The sequence below is a fragment of the Prunus avium genome, chromosome 8 (genome assembly GCF_965620075.1).
Source record: "Prunus avium chromosome 8, drPruAviu1.hap1.1, whole genome shotgun sequence".
In the NCBI taxonomy this organism is placed as follows: domain Eukaryota; kingdom Viridiplantae; phylum Streptophyta; class Magnoliopsida; order Rosales; family Rosaceae; genus Prunus; species Prunus avium.
The window spans coordinates 26,074,660-26,094,045 of NC_142291.1; the positions used below are offsets into that span (position 1 = coordinate 26,074,660).

A 19,386-nucleotide genomic window follows, 5' to 3' on the forward strand; every position below is an offset into this window, starting at 1 on the left:
AAGGTATGTTAATTTCTTTTAAAGAAAGTGTCAAATGGCATTTTTAAGATGTAGAAAAGTAGTTGAGACTCGCTCCAATCGAAATATTAAAGTCCAACTGTTTTGCTTTTTCATAAAAATACATTAAAATTTGATTTTAATGTTGGTATTTGAAGTCCGGCATGAACCGATAAATTTAACAGTTTCTAAATTAATTTCTTTATTGTAAAGTTTGATTTCATCTGAACCGAAAATTTTGGTTAAAGGATCGGGTGGAATTGGAATATCTCGAAGTCCAAACTAATAAAAACCCGTACCAACTGATTTCTAAAATTAATTAATTAAATAATTATTTAACAATGTGTCAACATATTAATAGTTGGATAAAGAGGTAATGGTAACTAAAAGACATTCTTAAACCGCATCATTCCAAACTGCATAGCACACCTCTTTTTTTGTATTCTTCTAAACATTTTGGCAACATGATAATTGGTACCATGATCTTTGAAACTATGATCAATCCTTGTCAAACTCAAACTCCAAAAGTGAAAAAGGATGGTGGAAAGCAAATTTCTTGTTTCACTTTACATAAAAGCGAGAGGCTGATGGCAACAAAGGAAGCCTCCAAATTTTATTAGCAGTGGGAGGAAGAAGAGGTCAAGAAAACACTTGCCCTCAACCACCATTCAAAACCCAACTCAGAAATATCAATATTTTACATTACTTTTTCACCAAAAGATATTTTCACTGAAGTAATTGTGTTATATTATATTTACCATTACTTCTTCTAATGGCTCAAAAAGAAGCAAAGACTTCTGAAGAAGTTAAGCCTCCTGCGGAGCCAGCCATGGTCATTGCTTCAACCGCAGCTCCGGCTCCTTCGTGGTTCACGCCCAAGAGGTACTTTTTTATTTGTTCCAGTTTGTTTTTTGGTTCTTGGGTCTGCTTGGTTGCTGAGAAAATATGGGAAATCAAGATAAAGGTTTGACTTTTGTTTTTTGTTTTTGGTTGGTTTTGTTACTTGGGTCTGGAAAAGGAACGAGAATTCGTATACGACTAGGGCGTTGTAGAAAAGATTTGCTGGCTTAGTTGGGCTCAGAAATTTTGGTTTTGAACTTTGATTTCTTAGTTTTTCTCTCTACTTTCTCCGCAACCGAACGGAAATTGGGTTTTTTTTCGTTTTCTTTTGCGGGCACTATTGTTTTATTGGTGAGTTGTATGGAAGGAAGGGGAAAAGAGTGAAAACTGTTTGGATGCTAAATTAGCAAACTGTTTTGAACATGAAAAGGGGTGGTGAGAATCATGTAAAGGAATGATATGGAGTTGAATATAATTATAATCCAGTTCATTGAACTTTGAGCTGGGGTTGAGTCAAGTATCATTTGAAGGTATGCAAGACTAGTGAGCCACTTTAGAGCCATCAGTATCTTGGTTTTCGTTACCGTGTGTAATAAATGTTCTTATGCTGTGATTGCAGGTTACTTGCTATCTTTTGCGTGATTAACTTGTTAAATTATGTGGACCGAGGAGCAATAGCAAGCAATGGTGTCAATGGGAGCCTCGGAACTTGTACAGAAAGTGGTGTATGCACATCCGGTACCGGGATACAGTAAGAATTATTTGGAGGTTTCCTTGATTCTCTTGCTTTTCGAATTGGGTTTTCTTCATGCATTGTTTGATTCCATTTACTTAAATGTGCTGAGTTGTCATGTTGTCTAATGTTGTAGGTGCTATGTTATAGAAATGTTATTGAGGTTTTGAAAAGAAACAAATGTTGTCTCCATGTGGTTATGTTGTTATTGATATAGAGGTTTTATCTATTTCTAAGAGCTCCTTAGTTGAGAAGTTGCTTAAAATTTTCTTTGATTAATGTACTTACTATGGTGTGTGAAGAATATCCACCAACTGAGGCAGTGTTAAGGCTTTGAGGTCGAGGCAGTTGCATGTCAGTTGCCCGTGTTTTATCCATTTTAAACCAATTTATGTTCTGTTTATTACATGATGCTTGGAACATGTAGTATTTGAGATGGCTAAATTCCTTTTTATCTTTGGCTTAAACATCTCACCATTTCTTTGGGCATAAGATTTTACATGGATATACATTTGAAGATTTGTACAACCTTTTCTTGTGCTTTTAGACTCCATGCCTTTGTTTTTGTTCTTTTTAAGCTTCTGCTGGGCTTTTCTTCCCTTCTTGTATACTTCATGCCTATAATAATTGTATTTCTTTTCCCTCTTTTCTAATAAATGTTTTACTTGCCATATAATTAATCCTGGACAGCATTTATATCCTTAATTTCCTTTTGTATGCAGGGGGGATTTTAACTTGAGCAACTTTGAAGATGGAGTTCTCTCATCAGCTTTTATGGTTGGACTTCTTTTGGCTTCTCCTATATTTGCATCATTAGCAAAGAGGTAACAATCACCTATTATCGCATTAGGCTACCATGGAATAGCATTTTCTAGGCAGGTGCATAACTTTGAAGCCGAGATTTCAATACATTTGAACAGAATCATTTTTTTGTTTTTGGTGATTAGTAGTATATATTTATCAAAAAAGCAAGTATAGATTTTTTTCTTTTCTGGCTAAGTGACTAAGGGGCACAACCAATGTACAAAAGATATAATAAAATGCCAGAGTGTATTAGTGAAGATAAAATCTACAGGAAGATAAGAATAGGAATCCTTCCTACTCCACTCAAATAAAGCCGATAATAATTTATAGAATCCTTAGATAAGATCTTGTTTTCATTGAACCTTGGTGATAGGTTGGATTCTGATTTGGATTCTGATCTTGGTCCATTGATTAGGTACATTATTATGAATGTACTTAGGTACAAATTCTTTGTATATTAATATTCGTAGGTACATTTGGAATATTAATGTATGTACACATATTCCAAATAATGTACCGAATCAAAGAACCACGACAAAAATTCAATATAACAATCAGGCTTTATGAATTATATTTTTTTATCCAAGGATGAATATCTATTTACCCCAATATTTTTTCCTGGAGCTCCATAACAATTTGTCTTCAAAATGGGGCACTTCCTTGCTAATAGAGACACAGTGCAGCTAGGTGTATGGACAAGAGAATGCGATACACATTAGAATGTTAACTCAAATTTGATAAATAAGATTTGTATTTCTAGAATAAAATTGATGAAAGATTAATACTGAATACAGTTGAATTTGAAGTTAATGCAAGTGCAGATAAAATGCCGAATACCAATGGTTCCTTGATGATCATGAACGTGCAAGAAATTATTTGCAGAGTTATTTTTGGAAGAATTTTACAGGGAACTTTGGTTGTAGAGAAATGTTAAAGTTTCTCTAAGGTGATTACTAGAGAACCTTGATAGAAATATTGCAAATATCCCTAGTGCTATAACCTTAACTATTACTACTAAATTGTTTTAACCCTTTGATGCGAGCTAAGGTGACTACTGCTTGTTTTAAGCCTTTTTCTCTGCGATTTCTCATCTATGTAGTTATTAAATTTTGCAGTGTAAGTCCGTTTAGGCTCATTGGAGTTGGATTATCAGTTTGGACCTTTGCTACAATTGGTTGTGGTTTTTCATTCAACTTCTGGTCCATTACTTTCTGCCGCATGTAAGTAATTTAATCCTTCTTGTTTTATTGCTATATCTATACCCCCTTGCACAATTTCTTTCTCTTTGATATCACATTTTTTAGTAATCCAGTAACGTGGGCTACTGTTTGATCAAGTTGGTTTGTTTTGCTTGTTTTAATGCGTTTTTTGTTGTCTACAGGTTAGTTGGTGTTGGGGAGGCTTCATTTATTAGTCTTGCAGCTCCATTCATTGATGATAATGCCCCAGCTGCTCAGGTATGATTTCTTTTGTTTCATAGTATACCTAACATTTTGAATTTGTTTGATTTGAGATTAGTGCGGTATTAATATTATATTATTTAGTTTCATTATATCCATTCTATGGTTTTGGTAAGTCTTGCTTTGGCATGTGTTATGCGTTGCCACAGAGCATATATGGTTTACTATCAGAAGTATATTAGAGTTGCGGTGCCATCTTGGCTTCATTTGGTAGGAGTTTAGGCTTTTCCTAAACTGTCACTAACTTTTGGATATGTTCTCAGTAGTATGTTTTCTTTACTCAACCCCACCAAATATTCGTCCTGAAATTGTATCCACCTCGTTTCTTTTTTTTTCTTTTTTTTTTCGTTAATTTTATCTGTTATTTTTAGATCTGCTGTCAACTGACTTATGCCCTGCCCTGTCTTTTATCTCAGAAAACTGCGTGGCTTTCTATATTCTATATGTGCATACCAAGTGGATATGCACTTGGCTATGTTTATGGTGGTTTGGTAAGTTATACTTGTTTGCTACATGGGTCAGTTTTATTTGGAAAATACGGTCTCTTGGTCAACATATAATTGCTAGACAACAGAAATCTACATAAAAAGTGCATTTTTGCTTTTGGTTTGGTGTTCCTCACTTGGTCCCATGTTGATAAATTTATGATTATCTCTCATTTTCTAATACATAGGTTGGAAGTCATTCCAATTGGCGTTATGCTTTTTGGGGGGAGGCAATCCTGATGCTTCCATTCGCTATTCTAGGATTTATTATGAAGCCTTTGCAGCTGAAAGGTGTACTTTTAGTCTTTTATGCATTGATTAATTGTCGTTCATCAAGTTTTGACGATCATTACTAAGTGATTTCTGATTTCAGGTTTTTTTCATCCTGAATCAACAAAAGCACTAACAGCAGTGGAGACAGCTGTCTCAGAAGTCCAAGGTGCTGATACATATGATATTGAGGAAAGCTGTATCTGTAGATAGTAGGCCTTTTTTAAGTCTCTAACTAGCTGCACAATAGATTTTAATAAGTTGGAACATCTCCAATTAGCTCTGTCGATATGAAGCATTCATCAATAAGTAACTTTGCTATTTTACTGTCATTTTATAGTGCCCAACTGTATTTTGTAGGAGTTTTATTAATTTTGCATGAGGCCTTTTCCCAAATTATACTTTTGGGATAAAAGCTAATTGAGTTCACATAAAAATTTGTATTAGGATAGGTCTGTCTGATAAACTTTCATGACAATTTGGTTACATTGGAACGCTGCTATTAATTAGGCCCTGTGTTGTTTTGATTATGCCTTACCTTAAGAGTACAATTGTTTATCTGCTTTAACTGGGTTTGTGCTTTCCTTGGTGTGGCCATCTTGTCCACTGCCTATGTAATTTTATTGTTTTCAGGATGTAAATTTGTTTCTTTTCTTTTTTTATTTAAAAAAAAGAGGGAAACTTTCATGACAAATCTCTAAATGCCTATCATGTAAGAAGATTGCTTCGCAATTAAGTTTCCTGGTAGCAGCTTGAAGCTCATGATGCTGACTAAACTCTGACCATCATGTTATGGATTACAAAGGAATTATTACTATTGGTCAAGTTAGTGGATATGCTATTAGGCATATAACATAATACAAGCATGAACTCATATGCTGGAAAATATGTGTTTTAAAAGTTCAATTATGTGAATTATCACCTTTTCCCTAGTCTTTGTCCCTCTTTTGTGACCGGTAACCATTGATAATATTTGATGTCACCCTTTTTCCTTTATCAGGATAGAGAAAATTTCCTTTCTGTTCATAATATTTGTCTTGATAGTTATTTTTTCCCTTTGACATTGCTAATTATCTTTTTTTTTTTTTAAAAAAAACTCTGCACAGGTTCAGGTAATTTGAATGGTAAAGATGGTTCCTTTTCCATTAAGGAAGATCTCAGAAATTCTACCATACAGAAATCTTCCAAGTGAGTCACTCATCCTTAAGCTCATATATATGTATATATTTTTTAGATTTGTGCTTCTATATACTGCCACTGGACCTTGTAGGGACCTTCGATTCAATTCTCTGGATTCAATTTGATAATTATTATGGATTAAATTATCTTTGACTAGTACCAATTTGATTGATGGGAGAGAGACATGTGGATTAGTACAATTATTGTTAGCATCATATATGTTTAGGTGTTTGTTTTGTTAGCAGAAACTATATGGAGCTTACCAATCAACGGTTTTCAGATTTGATTACCTTAATTGTCATCACAGAGCATTCACCTTGAATATTAACCAAGTGTAAACTTTTAGATGCATGTGTTTTCAACTGTAAGGGGTTGCATTAGACATTGTAAGGATAACATAACAGACTATTGGTTCTCTGTGATGAAGTTTGTGTGGGTTCCACTTGGCATGACAGTGTTACATTTGACCGGCCAAACTATTGGTTCTGATAACTTCCCATGTTATTGTCACATGCTCTTATGCTCATAAGTTATAGCAGTTATCATAAACATAATTATGTATCTGATACCTAAGATCTTATTTTATGGCAGGCTAAAAGTTGGGACAAAAATAATGAATCAAATTTCAAGGTTTATGAAAGATATGAAGGTGCTTTTGGTTGAAAAGGTTTATGTTGTTAATGTTCTAGGTACCTATCTTTCTTTTTCTCCACCTGCTTTACCTACCATCTTTTGTATGTGAATTTCTTTGGGTCATGGTTGTTTCTTGATAAAATAAAATAAAGACTGAATTTCTTTGGTTTATGATCTATATGCTAATTCTTTGAAACTCTGGAATTTTCATTCTTAGGTTATATAGCATACAACTTTGTCATAGGTGCATACTCGTATTGGGGGCCTAAGGCTGGTTATAATATATATCATATGGTAAGCATTTAACTTGACCGTATTGATTTGTATAATTCAATATATGGTTTTCCTTTCTTTCTTTTTCTTTCAATGATCATGATTGATAGTGGTTGGGTTATAGCTAGATAAACTTGGTAACCCTGCTTTAAATTCATGGTATTTTGGCAGAATGATGCAGATTTGATATTTGGAGGTATTACAATTGTGTGTGGAATATTGGGCACACTAGCAGGAGGTTTTGTTCTGGATTATATCAATAGCACTATCTCTAATGCTTTCAAGGTAGGTGTTCTGTGTTTATTGGGATCTAGAATATCTTTCTTGATACTGTTGCTTAACATTTACCGAATGCATTATTTTCTTTCTCTTGGCTTTTGTGCATGAAAAACTGAGCTAGTCCATTGCCTTTTCAAACTGACAGTTGGTCTTTTGGCTTTTGTTTGTTCTTTTAGCAGATCTTTTTCATTATGGCAATTGGTTATTTTGTTTTTCTTATAGTAAATGTTCACATCCTGACTGCTTCAGTTTTTGAGAGTAGTGGTAAACCAGCAAAAGGTTATCCACTAATCAAAGTAGGAGACCCTGATTTCAACCTAAAAGTAGGAGATCCTGAGATCGGATCCTTATAAGTCCAACTTCCTAATTAAGTTGAATTCCACATATTAGGCCCACATGAAGGTGCATGTGAGTATCTTAATTGTTGATCCACATTCTACTGGCTTAATTTTTGAGAATTGTGGTAAATCAACAGAGTTTATAAGTTTTTAAATATCAAATCATGCATGCATATACACATGGAGGATCAAATTCCACCAAAAGATAAAGAGATTCATATTGAGTAGAAGGAATAGACACCTGAGGTAGTTCTGAGGAAAGAGGGATGAAAAAGATCTCCATAGAAACAGTGTAGTGGAGTAGTCCACCAAAATTTAATGTCTCCTGGGTATCCAGCCTCAGTGGTATTCCTAAATATTGCACAGAAACAAAGAGATGAATGAAATGCTTTGACCCATTTGCGGGATTAAAAACTTTGGCGATTAGGAAAGATAATCACAGTTGCTTTGAAATGCAACATCCCATGTTTTAACCATCAGAAAAAATAACCCTTCTGTGATTTTGTTTTTATGAGACATCAGAAGGTTATAGATACGGTTACTTCTAATAAAAATGAAGAGAAGAATATGGATATGGAATATGAATAACATTGCAAAGCAATACTTCACCAATATACAAGCTAAACTAGGATATGCAAAAATGACCTCATCCTAAAGTATTTTTATGGCGTATATTGACTGCTGACGCCTTTCTTCATATACTTCTATGAGGAATAGAAGATGAAAATGGAGTTGCACTGCAAGCTTTCCCCAGGGATTTGGGGTTTATGTCCTTAAAATTAATCAAAGAACTAAAGGTTTTTCTCTGATACAAATTTGAGAAAACTCTGTAGAGGTTTCTTGCAGTCTTGTTGTTATTGCTTGTGTATGAACTTATGTATTCATTATCCGAGTCAGTTTTTTCCTTTTTGTTTCTTTTCCTCATTGCATGTTTAAATACTGTACTTGGACTTTGTTGCAGCTTCTTTCAGCAGTAACGTTACTTGGAGGAGCATTTTGCTTCGGTGCCTTTTGCTTCAAGAACATGTATGCTTTCCTAGCTCTTTTTGCAGTTGGGGAACTACTTGTCTTTGCAACTCAGGTACATTCCTATTGAAAGAAATTTTTTCCTATTATTTGGCTTAAGAACTAGATGGTTACCGTATTAAACTGTTAGCGTGGAAGGCATTTATTGCCATAACCAGAATATTCACTGTACTAAGACATTTATTGCCAGAACTGGAATATTCACTGAACTGGAATATTCAATTTACCTTTGCAGGGCCCTGTAAATTACATTTGTCTCCATTGTGTTAAACCTAGTATGAGGCCACTATCTATGGCTATTTCTACTGTTTCAATTCACCTTTTTGGGGATGTACCTTCCGCACCTCTTGTTGGAGTTCTCCAGGTATATAGCATGGACCGATCTGTTTCCTTTCATCTGTACTATGAACCTATTAATCATGAGTTGCACATTCTAATTGAGTACGTTCTTTTTCCTTTTGGCTTTGGTTTGGTTTTGACTGCACAGGATTCCATTAACAACTGGAGGGCGACTGCTCTTATTTTAACATCTATTTTCATTCCAGCAGCAGGAGTATGGTTTATAGGTAAGTTACAGTTAGTTATTCCGTTACTTTATTATGGAACCATTCCAACTGATGATTTGTGAGACAATAGAATTTTATTAAGGGCAAGGATGTTCGACAAATTCCCAATAACTAAGTCAACATTTTTGGGTGGAAAACAGCTATAGTTAATTTTGTGCTTTCTTTCTTTCCTTTCCCCAAGAGGGTTCTTTGCATACATTACTATGATAAACTTATCTGAAATTTAATCGAGTTCATAATTACGGACTCTTCAATAACATTGGCACAATAGAGAGGGACCAAAACTGAGATCAGTCCTAGAGTTTTTGTAATCCTTGTTTGTATACCCCTACAGGAATCTTTCTGCACAGCGTGGATAGATTTAACGAAGAAAGTGAGAATCAGATCTCGACAACTGAAAGGTCAAACACAACACCATTGCTTAAAGGGAAGAAGACAGAAACAACTGAATCTGCCGCTGAACCCTAAGACTTGGCCTTTTTCTCTTAGCTTTGATTGCAACCTGTCACTGTGTCACATATTCAGGTCTTGTCTAGTAGCCTAGTAGGTTCCGTTAATTCCTGTAAATATGGTCTGAAGTGCAACTTTTTAAAAATTATTTATTTACATTTTTATTTTCCAATGGATGTGTTTATATTTGTTTTCCTCTTTGAACTTTTGTTCAAGGATTGTACAAAATGCAAATTAATAATTTGAGCATTTTCTCGTCCGACAACATGTATTTTACGAAGTATTTATACCATTTTGTGCTTTACCTAAATATAGCAAAAAGTAGTGAAAGTAAAATTCATTCTTCATATACGCGTCTCTCACGCATGAAGATATATCCTTAGCTTTAAGTGTCTTGATTTATGTTATGAAAAGAAAACAGATACATAGAAGAGAAAGGGGGAAATGAAGGTAGGTGAATGATTTTTCATTTCGGGGATTAGAAATGATTTTTCATCTATTTAATGGTATTATTGTGTTGATTGTTTGCAATCACAAGTTCACAACAAATAAAGATTTTATTTGTCAACCTGAGCCACCCATAGCGTGCACAGCAGATTTGTTTGCCGCATTAAAAGAAAATTCCTTATTTCCTTATCAACAATACCAAACTGGATTTTTATTGTTTCTAAATATAGCATATAAAGCTGTGAAGGTAATTCATTTGAATTTTTATTTGTCTCTAAATATAGCATATAAATAAGGGAGTTTCACTAAAATACCCAAAATGGGGGCTGAAATTATAAAAATACCCAACACCCAAAACACTTTATAAACATACCCAAAACTCATCATTACTCACACTCAAAACCCATTTATAAACATACCCAAAACCCATCATTACACACATGCCCAAAACCCATTTTGGGTATGTTTCTATGTTTAAATAGTGCTTGGGTATTTTTATAAATACATGTCTAGGATTGGGTATTTTTATAAATATCTATATAAATAAAGCTGTGAAGGTAATTCATTCTTCTTGACTTATATTGTGAGTTGGTATTAAAGAGACAGAGAAGAGCATAATATATATCAATGGCGAAGCCTTGCAAAGTGGTGCATGGAGAGACGTTCATGGAGGAAATCCTATCAAGACTGCCTCCTAAATCTCTTATGCGATTCAAGTGCGTCCGTAAGTCATGGAACTCAATAATAAACCATCCATCCTTCGTTGTACCTCCGGCACTTGACAACCAATCCTCCTCCACCTCCACATGTCCTTTTCAAGCTCTATGCCTCTATAGGTTGGTCGCCGGACATCAACATCCACAAGGACAAAATACTATTTTCACTACTTAATCTTCCAAATGATGACTTGTTGAATGATAACCTAGATGGTTGTGTTGTTGAGGATCTTCATTTTCCGCCTTCTATGGGTCTACACACTAGAGGCCAAGGCCAAATCATTGAGGTTGAGCAATATAGCCGTGTAGGAATTGTAGGTCATTGTGACGGCATCTTTCTTCTATTTCTGAAGACACCAGTAATAAAAGAATTTGAAATTCTTTCTGAAGACAGGATTTGGCTATGATCCCAAAACTATGTCCTGCAAAGTTGTTCGCATTCTATATTGTGGTGAAGAACAGTATGGCGAGCGTATGGTTATTAATCCTGCCAAAGTCGATAGGCATGGACACATTGAACACTAACGGTTTTTCGAGAATGACTCTGGAAACGGAAACTACTAGATTTTGGCCTGAACATTTCCAAACCTGCTTCAAAGGAATTTTTTACTGGAATGGAGTTGAGCAACGCGAGGAATTCGCAGACGAACGACACAGATGCGCAGGCGAATTGCTTAGGTATATGGTTATATGGTTACAACATACAACATGATCCCCTTTCAGCGCAAACAGCTTGCAGTGTGGAATGAAGAATCCATCGCACTCTTCAAGGTTTGTGGTGCTATTTTTGAAATATGGGTGATGGATGACTTGTTGCTTGACGCTCAAGCATCCTCTTGGACAAGACGCTTCACCTCTAATGAGCTCCCACCGGACATCTATCCAAATGTAATGTTGTTTTGGAACAGCCACGAGGTTCTTATGATTGCCACAGACAGATGGACGTATTGTCTCCTAAAATCCCGGGACCGGAAATGTTAAGTATCTTCCCCTTAAGACCACTGCTTACCACTACAGTGGAAGCAATGTGGTGCAAGTCGTTGATTGTGTGAATAGTATAGTTTCAGTCAAACGAGGCAACAAGCTCGAGTTGGGAGCAAACGTAGGTCTACGTCTACGAATATAGTTTTGTTTGTTGATTGTACTATATATTCAGGTTGTGTTCACTGTTCTTATGCGCAGAACGTAGAGAGCTTTTCAAGCTTAGTTCCCATACCAAAAGTGCGCTATTAGGCTCGTTTGAAGCACTCGTACCGGTTTGGCTATTTGATTCTCTCACTAGTGATGTAAACCTATCTATCAGACTTTACGATGTGTGTGAATGAGGAAAATAAACTTGGGACTCGGACAAAAATCAGAAATTGTAAATCGACATACACCAATTCCCGTGTCTGGATAACAAAATCAAGAAATTTGAAAATTCCACGTGGGAAAAAATATGGAATTTAGAGGTCATAAATTCCAAATTTAAATTCTATATAATAAAAGTTTATTCCGTTTGACCAAAAAAAAAAAAAACTAACAAAAAATCACTTTAATTACTTTTAAAAAAAAAGTATTTTAGACAAAAGGAAAAACCAAGAAAAAGGATTTTAGTAAGAAAAATAAGCAAAAGAGTGCAGTGCGGGTAGCTTTGGTAACCATTGTTAGCTGGAATTTTACTCTTTTTAAGGCCAATCATGTGCATCCCAGACTGTTTTATTTGCTGGTATTAGTAATTTCTCACTTAATCGATGTCTTATTGTTTATTATATACACGAGGACTTTATGTCAATTTCAAAGGCACCACCTGCAACAACCATTTTCGGTGTCGAAGTCTTACCACTCAAAACGATACGGGTTTCAGATAAGAACAATTGTCTGCAAAAGCAAGAGCAGATCATGACCATCATGGCCAGGAAAAGTGCATGGTTGAAGCTTAGCCCTTAACATTTCCTTGGCATTTGACTTACAGATAGAATAGACAAACACTAATTCAAAGCTTTCGATTACAATCTATCAAAGAGGGGGGAGAAAAAGAATTAGGGTGGAACACAAGAATCATGACAAAAGTCAAAGGCGAAAATTCTAGCAGTTCGGCATTCTCCGAGCATCGCAACAGTAACAGAACAGGAATACTTCCACATTCAAAGCCAATTTGACTATAGTAACTGATTCGAAATGTACCTTTTGGTGAAATCACACCCCATACATGCAGCAGAAGCGTAGTTACCAGCTAATGAAATATAATCAACTGTCCAGTAAGGAGACCGAGTTGTTATTTTACTCATGCTACAAAATACTACAGAAGACTTGGGGTCAAAAGGAAAAATCTCTAATGAATCGCCAAAAGTACAAAATAATAAATGCCCGGAGTTTCACTTCGAGCAGCCATCTATGCAAGTGACAGATCTCCAGCAGGAATTGATCTCTTGACAAGCTTAGCCCATGATTCATTGGTTTCGGTTATGACCTTAAGAGCATAATCCTGTTCATGACAAGAAATGTTTCTAAAATTAGATATAAAGCACACTAATCACACACACACAGATCATAATCCAATGTCTGGCATTATATTTATTTTATGCTTATTAAAGAAAAGTAAATAAAGAAGGTAATATGGGACAAAAAGCCTTATGCTACTGCCTAGTTGCTGCAACAGTACCAAACCACACTATAACAGAATTTCCAGCAATAAGAGATAACAAGCAATAGAATAGAGTTGGAACATCGATAATTGAGTTACAGGGCAAAATGACCTAAGAAAGAACTCCATAGCCTAAAATTTCTGAAAATGCTGCATCAAACTAAAAGCCTCTTAAAAGAATAACTATATATACTAGAATTAGCAGCCCTCACATCCTAGCCCTTGATTACTTACATAACTAAGTAATCCTAACCCTCCAAAATACTCACATGGCCGTCAAATGACTACTTATAAACGTGTAGGAGCATAACTATAATCTTCGAAACTAAATAAAAATAAAATTCAAACAAAACAAATATAAGACAAGGAAACAACTAAAACCATAAACTAAACAGAACACAAGCCAAGGTAGCTAGCTGACCCACTTAGTCTTGGAAAGCCTTGTAGATGCTCCCGCATCAAATCCACCAGGTTGGAAAAAACTCGACTGCCATGAGAAAGCCGCCAGAACTTCAGTAAGGATCACGTATGTTGGCTTGCCTTCCAATCCAAATTATCTCCTGCTTGCAACTTTCCATCGAAGATAGCAAACTACAATTTTAATTGCTTTGGTAAAGATTGTCCAAGTATTATCTCTAATGTCATTGACTAAACTCATCTGGACTTTTGGGCTCGAAACTGAATACTTCCCATCCAAACAAAGCGATACTTGGAATATTGGCTCATTTTAAACCATTACATTCATTCTCAATTATCAATCTTGAAACCCGTTATTTATTGACATCAATTTTCTCATGAGTTAGAAGATCACCCAAACTCTTGACAATCACAAACTAAAATTTCAACCCCGATTCAACACATTCAGAAGTATTATTATCTAAAAAATTCATCTGGTCCTGGGAATTTAGGGTTATGAGCTTATCTTCAATGCTGTCTTCAAGAATTTCTTGCACCATCTTCCTTCAAAAGTTTTTCAACACCAACTTCTTTTTTACTCACCAAAATATTTTGTCAAAAGTTCTAACCCCGAATAAACTTTGCAATCATCTTATGAACAACAATTAAATACTGGCACGGATATCTAGAATAATAAGAAAACCCATCATATTCCAAGTCATCCAAAATTTCATCAACAACGAAACATTTGACTTATACTTAACTGGTTGCCAAACTCACTCCACGATATCATAAACCACACCTGAATAATCAAAACTAACTGTCTACTATGATCCCGATATTCTTGGTTTCTAGCATCATGCATATTCTTCACAACCTTCATCCTTAAAACCACCTTCTGATATGTCCAAGGAGTTGCAATTGCCTTCTGGAATCTATGCACAGGCTTCCAAAGGTTCCTGTCATTGAAGAGCTTGTATCACTCTTCCCAAATCTTCAATCATATGCCACAGCTCAGCCATCTCTGTTGTTGGGCTTGGTTTCCTCATCAACAACCTCTACCACGTCCAACCAAAGTGTAGACCTAGGTTACAAATCCTCTTGAAAGAGTATTTAAACTAGGGTTACAGCAGCCCTAGCATCCTACCCCTTGCATACTAATAACTACTTAATCATGGCCCTCCAAAATACTTAAACACTCACAGCAATCAGATGAGTGCTTGAAAGGACCAGGAGTATAACTATCATTTGTCAAACTAAATAAAACATAAAACTCAAAAAAGACAAATAAAAGACAAGGAAACAACTAAAACCCTAAACTAAGTATAACCCAAGCCAAGTTGGCCACATAGTCTTGGAAAGCGCTGTAGATTCTCCTGCATCAGAAGGTCAAGCCCAAAGGACTGAGACAGATGTTGTAGAACTACAGCTTTCACAACCTATTTAAAATGCCAGGTATATTGTCCTACCTGTCATGACTACTACACTAATTCCACATTGATGTATGAGTTGACACCTGAAATAACTGTCCAGCAAAGGCTGTTGGATTTACAATCATGTTTCGAATACCTTCATGTTGTGGGACATCATGTGGAATTCTGTTTGAAGCATGCCCTATCGCTCAATATTGACTCCAGCAAACAAGTCAAACCAAATAAAAAACAAATAGATACACTGCAACGGAAACGAGTACCTCTGCCACCCCTAGTCCCACTGCCTGGTTTTGAAGTCAACTCTTGATACAGTCAACATTTGACATGAATTATGCTTTTACATATGCAATTATTGAAGACTTTACAATCCAAAATTAGATTGTACTTAGACAAATGCATTTTCTAAGCCCATCACTATATATATTGGAACAAAGAAACGGACTTTAAAACAGGAGTAGTCCTTCAATTACCTTTACCCTTTCCCCTTAACTAGTTTTGAACTCAAATCTTGTCATGACTCCTTGCAACACTTGCATTTGACAAGGAGGACTATGCTACTAGGTCATAAGGTCATTGGTAACTGGTGACTGAATCATTAAAGGAACCAACCATGCAAAATAAAAAGAAGCAAAAATAATATAAAGAAAGACTCTTGATAATGGCAACTTGGCAACCTAGATACAATTAGACAATAGAAAGAAAAAAAAACCAATAGTATTCAAAATAAATTCAGGTTTTACCCAAAAAAATAAATAAATAAATAAATAAATAAATTCAAGGATAGCAATTGAAAGATAACTGTAAAATTACCTTGTTTGCAGCTTTGTTGCCAAGACCAAACTTGTTAGCAGGCTTTCCATCAGGGATCTTGTAGTCTCTAAACCAGTCCCTTATTGCAGTGAGAGTCCCCTGATGTAAACCACAGCATTAAGCCCCACAGGTTTTGGCACTTTTAACCGTAATTATTCTTTTTAGAGCAATTTATTAATGTCCAAGTACAAATGCTAATGTGGCTAATGGATTCATTCTGCATAAAGTAAGATCTGATAGGGTAAACGTGATCTTATGCACAACAAAAAGCGTTTGTCTTCTATAAGAATATTTATCCTCTTTTTTTGTAAAGAACATGTATCACCATTTTCATTTTAGCGTAAACGCCCGCCATAGTTACCCAAACTGCTCAAAAGAGAGGGTAGACTTATATCCATTTCTCATACAGTAATCATAAGAATTTAAAAATTCAAAACACCTAAAACAATAAATACCCATTAATCAAGGTTTCTATGTTTGGTGAGTGCGTAATTGGGAAATCTGTTAGTGCTTGGTTAACAAGAAGTACATACCGGAAAATGCTTCTCAACATCATCAATGTCATTGACAAGAGAAGCTTTGGGATCATCCAATGAAATTGCAACAATTTTCCAGTCAAGTTCCCCTTCATCAATCATAGCTAATGCAGCCAAGGGCTTTACTTTGAGAACCTCGCCAATCTTTCTCCGACTTTCGCCTATCTCAACAACATCAACTACAATTTGTAGCAAAAATAACGGTTTTAAATTAGGGTTTAAATGACACACACCCAAAAAAAAAAACAAAGGTTTTAAATTTCCTTCTTTAGGTAACACTCAGCGAGGACAGAAATTGGCAAAAACGGATAAGTAGACATACCTGGATCATTATCCCCAAATGCTCCTTCAACTTCACCATTAGCAAGGGATGGGTCTTCCCATGTTTGTGGAAGCAATCCATAATTCCAATTTATATTGTAGCTGAGAAGGATTATAAAGTTACTAGCAAAAGATAACTTTAGGGAATTTAATTATATGTTAAAAACTAGATCGTGCACACACTATTTGTGCAATGTGATGGTGGTTGCAGTAGAAAAAGAGAAATTATGCTTTACACCAACATATATGTATGTATGCTCTCAAAGTGAGAAGAGTAATTGATCAAATCCATGGCCATTAGATATGTAAGATGAAAGGAGTAAGTTAGAAGAGGGGTAATGTGTAATTATTACAATAACCTTAGTTTCAAATTATATTATTGAAATTGTTTAACAGAAGTGGGGGATAGTCAACATTTCGCATATGTGATTCCCAGCAGGGTTTGCATGTGTAATATGATGGGGTTACAGCATGAAGAAAGAAAGATTTGTTGAATGAGGGTGGATTGGTTGGAACTTGGAAGTGGGCTAATGGGTAACTACTAGAGTATGTGAGTAATGTGATGACATTTCAATAGGAAGAAATACAGTAAGATTAGTGGGATGAGACTCACTACTATAGGAAGAAAGTTTAAGCTTGATATATATTGTTGGCCATTTCCTAAATTCTTAAACTTTTGAAAGAGGTCCTGGATTCAGTCCCCATTCCCCTTTTTTTTTTCTTGGTTTGCAAGTTGCAGGATGGGGATACACTTATATGTTTCAAGAGCTCCTTGCACTTGTATGCCTCTCCACATGCAAAATGGGGCTGCATCTACACGCTTGATATAGATTATTGTCCCTTACCTTAAAAAATAAACGATGGAGCACAAAAAACAACTAAACTTACATATCAAACTGTTTCTGTGTGCATCTATCAGGCCAAATAAACAAATAAAATCTGTGCATCTATGAAATTGAAAAACAAAAGATTATCTGCACCAACAGTGGCTTATCTTCTAATTCATGATGCTGCCTTAGCCAAAAATTAAACTTGATACAACAGTAACATATTCAAGCACCAAGACAAGGACAAACATTATAATATAACCTTAGGAAAAGTAAAAACTAAATCTTACGGATAGTAACGAAGTTTTCCTTTCTTTGTATCCTGCTTTATCGGAGTGTGTGGTTCATCAGTAGCAAGCTCCATCTTTGCACTCGATTCTTTGGGTATTTCAACCACAAAGTTGAATACACCATTACCCACTTGCAAAGGTATATCATGCCAAGGTGAAACCTACATTATATAAACCAACACGTTGTTTTAGCAGATTGAGATAAAAGTCAACTTATAAGCGTGTCGAAACCCAACCATGTGTCTGAACACCGGGAATTTTAAATTCCTTTTACAATTGCATACACATTTTCACTCTTTTAAATACAAGTTCGAACTAAGAATCACTCAGAGTCAGTCAGAACTTAATCTCAAAATAAGAAAACACAAAACCATATTTCTACAATTACAAACAGGTGCATTATATCAGTCTGGAAACCTGAAAATTGAAAATAAAATTAAAATTTGAAAGAGAGAGACCTCAAAGAAGCAAATGATCTATGCCGTCTAAAATCAAAATCAATTCAAATATCTCATTTGAATATATAAAAATCCAAATGCCTCAGTAATGCATAAAAATGGTATTAAACCCCATTTATGAGGAGCTTCCACATTTTTCATTTCCTCTATTTTCTCGGAATCCAAACAAACAAACAGAGCAGAAGGATTCAACCGAAAATGGGAAAAAACCAAATTAACCTTTTGACCAGCACGGTCGACGAAGAAGACTCGGTAGTCTAGGGTTTCGGGCTGGCCTTCCTCCTTGATCTGAACCTCGGGGTTGTAGATAGCTGTGCAAGCGAAGGACCTCCGGGACGACGATGACAACGACGACGCTGCTCTTCTTCTGGTAAAGCAGAGGCTGGTGCTGTATGGCCCCTGCTTGGCAAGGAACGACGTCGTCTTGGAGAGCAAGCAGGAAGTATTGGCGACGGTTAGCACTCTCGCGGTGGCCATGGCTTTCGATGCGAGAGGAAGAGAGAGTGATAGCTGATGACTGAAAGGAGTGTCAAAGCGATAGTGCGCTTAATTTGGGGTTTTATTCTTTATTTTTTATTAATTTTTGTTTTGTTTTTTGTGCTTGGGCTTTCAAACCACAGAACAAGTGGTAAGCTTGGATTGGCTGGTCTTATTGTAATGTGTGTGTCAGTGAGTGACAGGGTGGAATGTGGAACAAGAAAACGTTGGACGAATATAGGAGAATAACCGGGATCCGATCCGATACAACTCCCTTTTAGGAGGCCTTTGAACCCCCAAAAAAAAAAACTAAAACAAGAGAAAGAAAGAAAGAGCGGGAGGCTCAAAATAGCGTTTAATTCGAACTTGAGATTTCTAATAATAAAGTGAAGGAATTACTCGGCTAATAACTAACTTGTATATTTTGAGAAAATGGTGATAAAATTTTATTGATAAAAGAAGAACCAAATACAAAAATTGGCTTATGTCCTAAGGGATTAGGCAAGTTTTTCTACACATAAGAGTTCGGTCATCGGATTAATTGAGTAGACTCCCCTCTCAACCGAAGGCGGACGAAGAAACCTTGCCCTTTAAAGAGTATCCCCCGTCCCCTTAAAGATCATACCCAAAACTATTGGTTATAGTCCTCAAAAAGTATATTTGAAATAAAGTAAGAAGGTTCCTCAAACCAATGCACAAGAGCACCAATATGAAGA

At 35.7% G+C, this 19,386-nt stretch overlaps 2 protein-coding genes across 2 annotated transcripts; one reads left to right on the forward strand and one right to left on the reverse strand.

The window, feature by feature from the left end:
- The first annotated feature begins 692 nt into the window (after window positions 1-692).
- LOC110746277 (Major facilitator superfamily protein) lies at window positions 693-9,598 on the forward strand. Its single transcript, XM_021946483.2, has 16 exons — window positions 693-879; window positions 1,457-1,588; window positions 2,293-2,394; window positions 3,490-3,594; window positions 3,756-3,831; window positions 4,251-4,325; window positions 4,508-4,610; window positions 4,693-4,758; window positions 5,696-5,777; window positions 6,360-6,457; window positions 6,619-6,695; window positions 6,846-6,959; window positions 8,253-8,372; window positions 8,553-8,681; window positions 8,805-8,883; window positions 9,218-9,598. Exons 1-16 carry the CDS (start codon window positions 770-772, stop codon window positions 9,349-9,351), a joined length of 1,602 nt encoding a protein of 533 aa, XP_021802175.1. The 5' UTR covers window positions 693-769; the 3' UTR covers window positions 9,352-9,598.
- A 2,999-nt stretch (window positions 9,599-12,597) lies between these two features.
- Window positions 12,598-18,736, reverse strand: PPA6 (pyrophosphorylase 6). The gene is made up of 6 exons (XM_088245203.1): window positions 18,413-18,736; window positions 17,736-17,896; window positions 16,620-16,720; window positions 16,295-16,476; window positions 15,762-15,860; window positions 12,598-12,963 (listed from the first exon to the last, which is right to left on the reverse strand). Exons 1-6 carry the CDS (start codon window positions 18,668-18,670, stop codon window positions 12,871-12,873), a joined length of 894 nt encoding a protein of 297 aa, XP_088101329.1. The 5' UTR covers window positions 18,671-18,736; the 3' UTR covers window positions 12,598-12,870.
- Between the last annotated feature and the right edge of the window lie 650 nt (window positions 18,737-19,386).

Bases quoted from the DNA above. Each gene is read 5' to 3' on its own strand.
- LOC110746277 (XM_021946483.2), top strand. From the start codon at position 770: ATGGCTCAAAAAGAAGCAAAGACTTCTGAAGAAGTTAAGCCTCCTGCG. The intron at 3,832-4,250 runs GTATGATTTCTT...CTTTTATCTCAG, and splicing joins ATAATGCCCCAGCTGCTCAG to AAAACTGCGTGGCTTTCTAT. The intron at 6,458-6,618 runs GTACCTATCTTT...TTTCATTCTTAG, and splicing joins TTATGTTGTTAATGTTCTAG to GTTATATAGCATACAACTTT.
- PPA6 (XM_088245203.1), bottom strand. From the start codon at position 18,670: ATGGCCACCGCGAGAGTGCTAACCGTCGCCAATACTTCCTGCTTGCTC. The intron at 16,721-17,735 runs GTAAGATTTAGT...AATCCTTCTCAG, and splicing joins GGAAAACTTCGTTACTATCC to CTACAATATAAATTGGAATT. The intron at 12,964-15,761 runs GTAATTTTACAG...TGTCATGAACAG, and splicing joins GCAACAAAGCTGCAAACAAG to GATTATGCTCTTAAGGTCAT.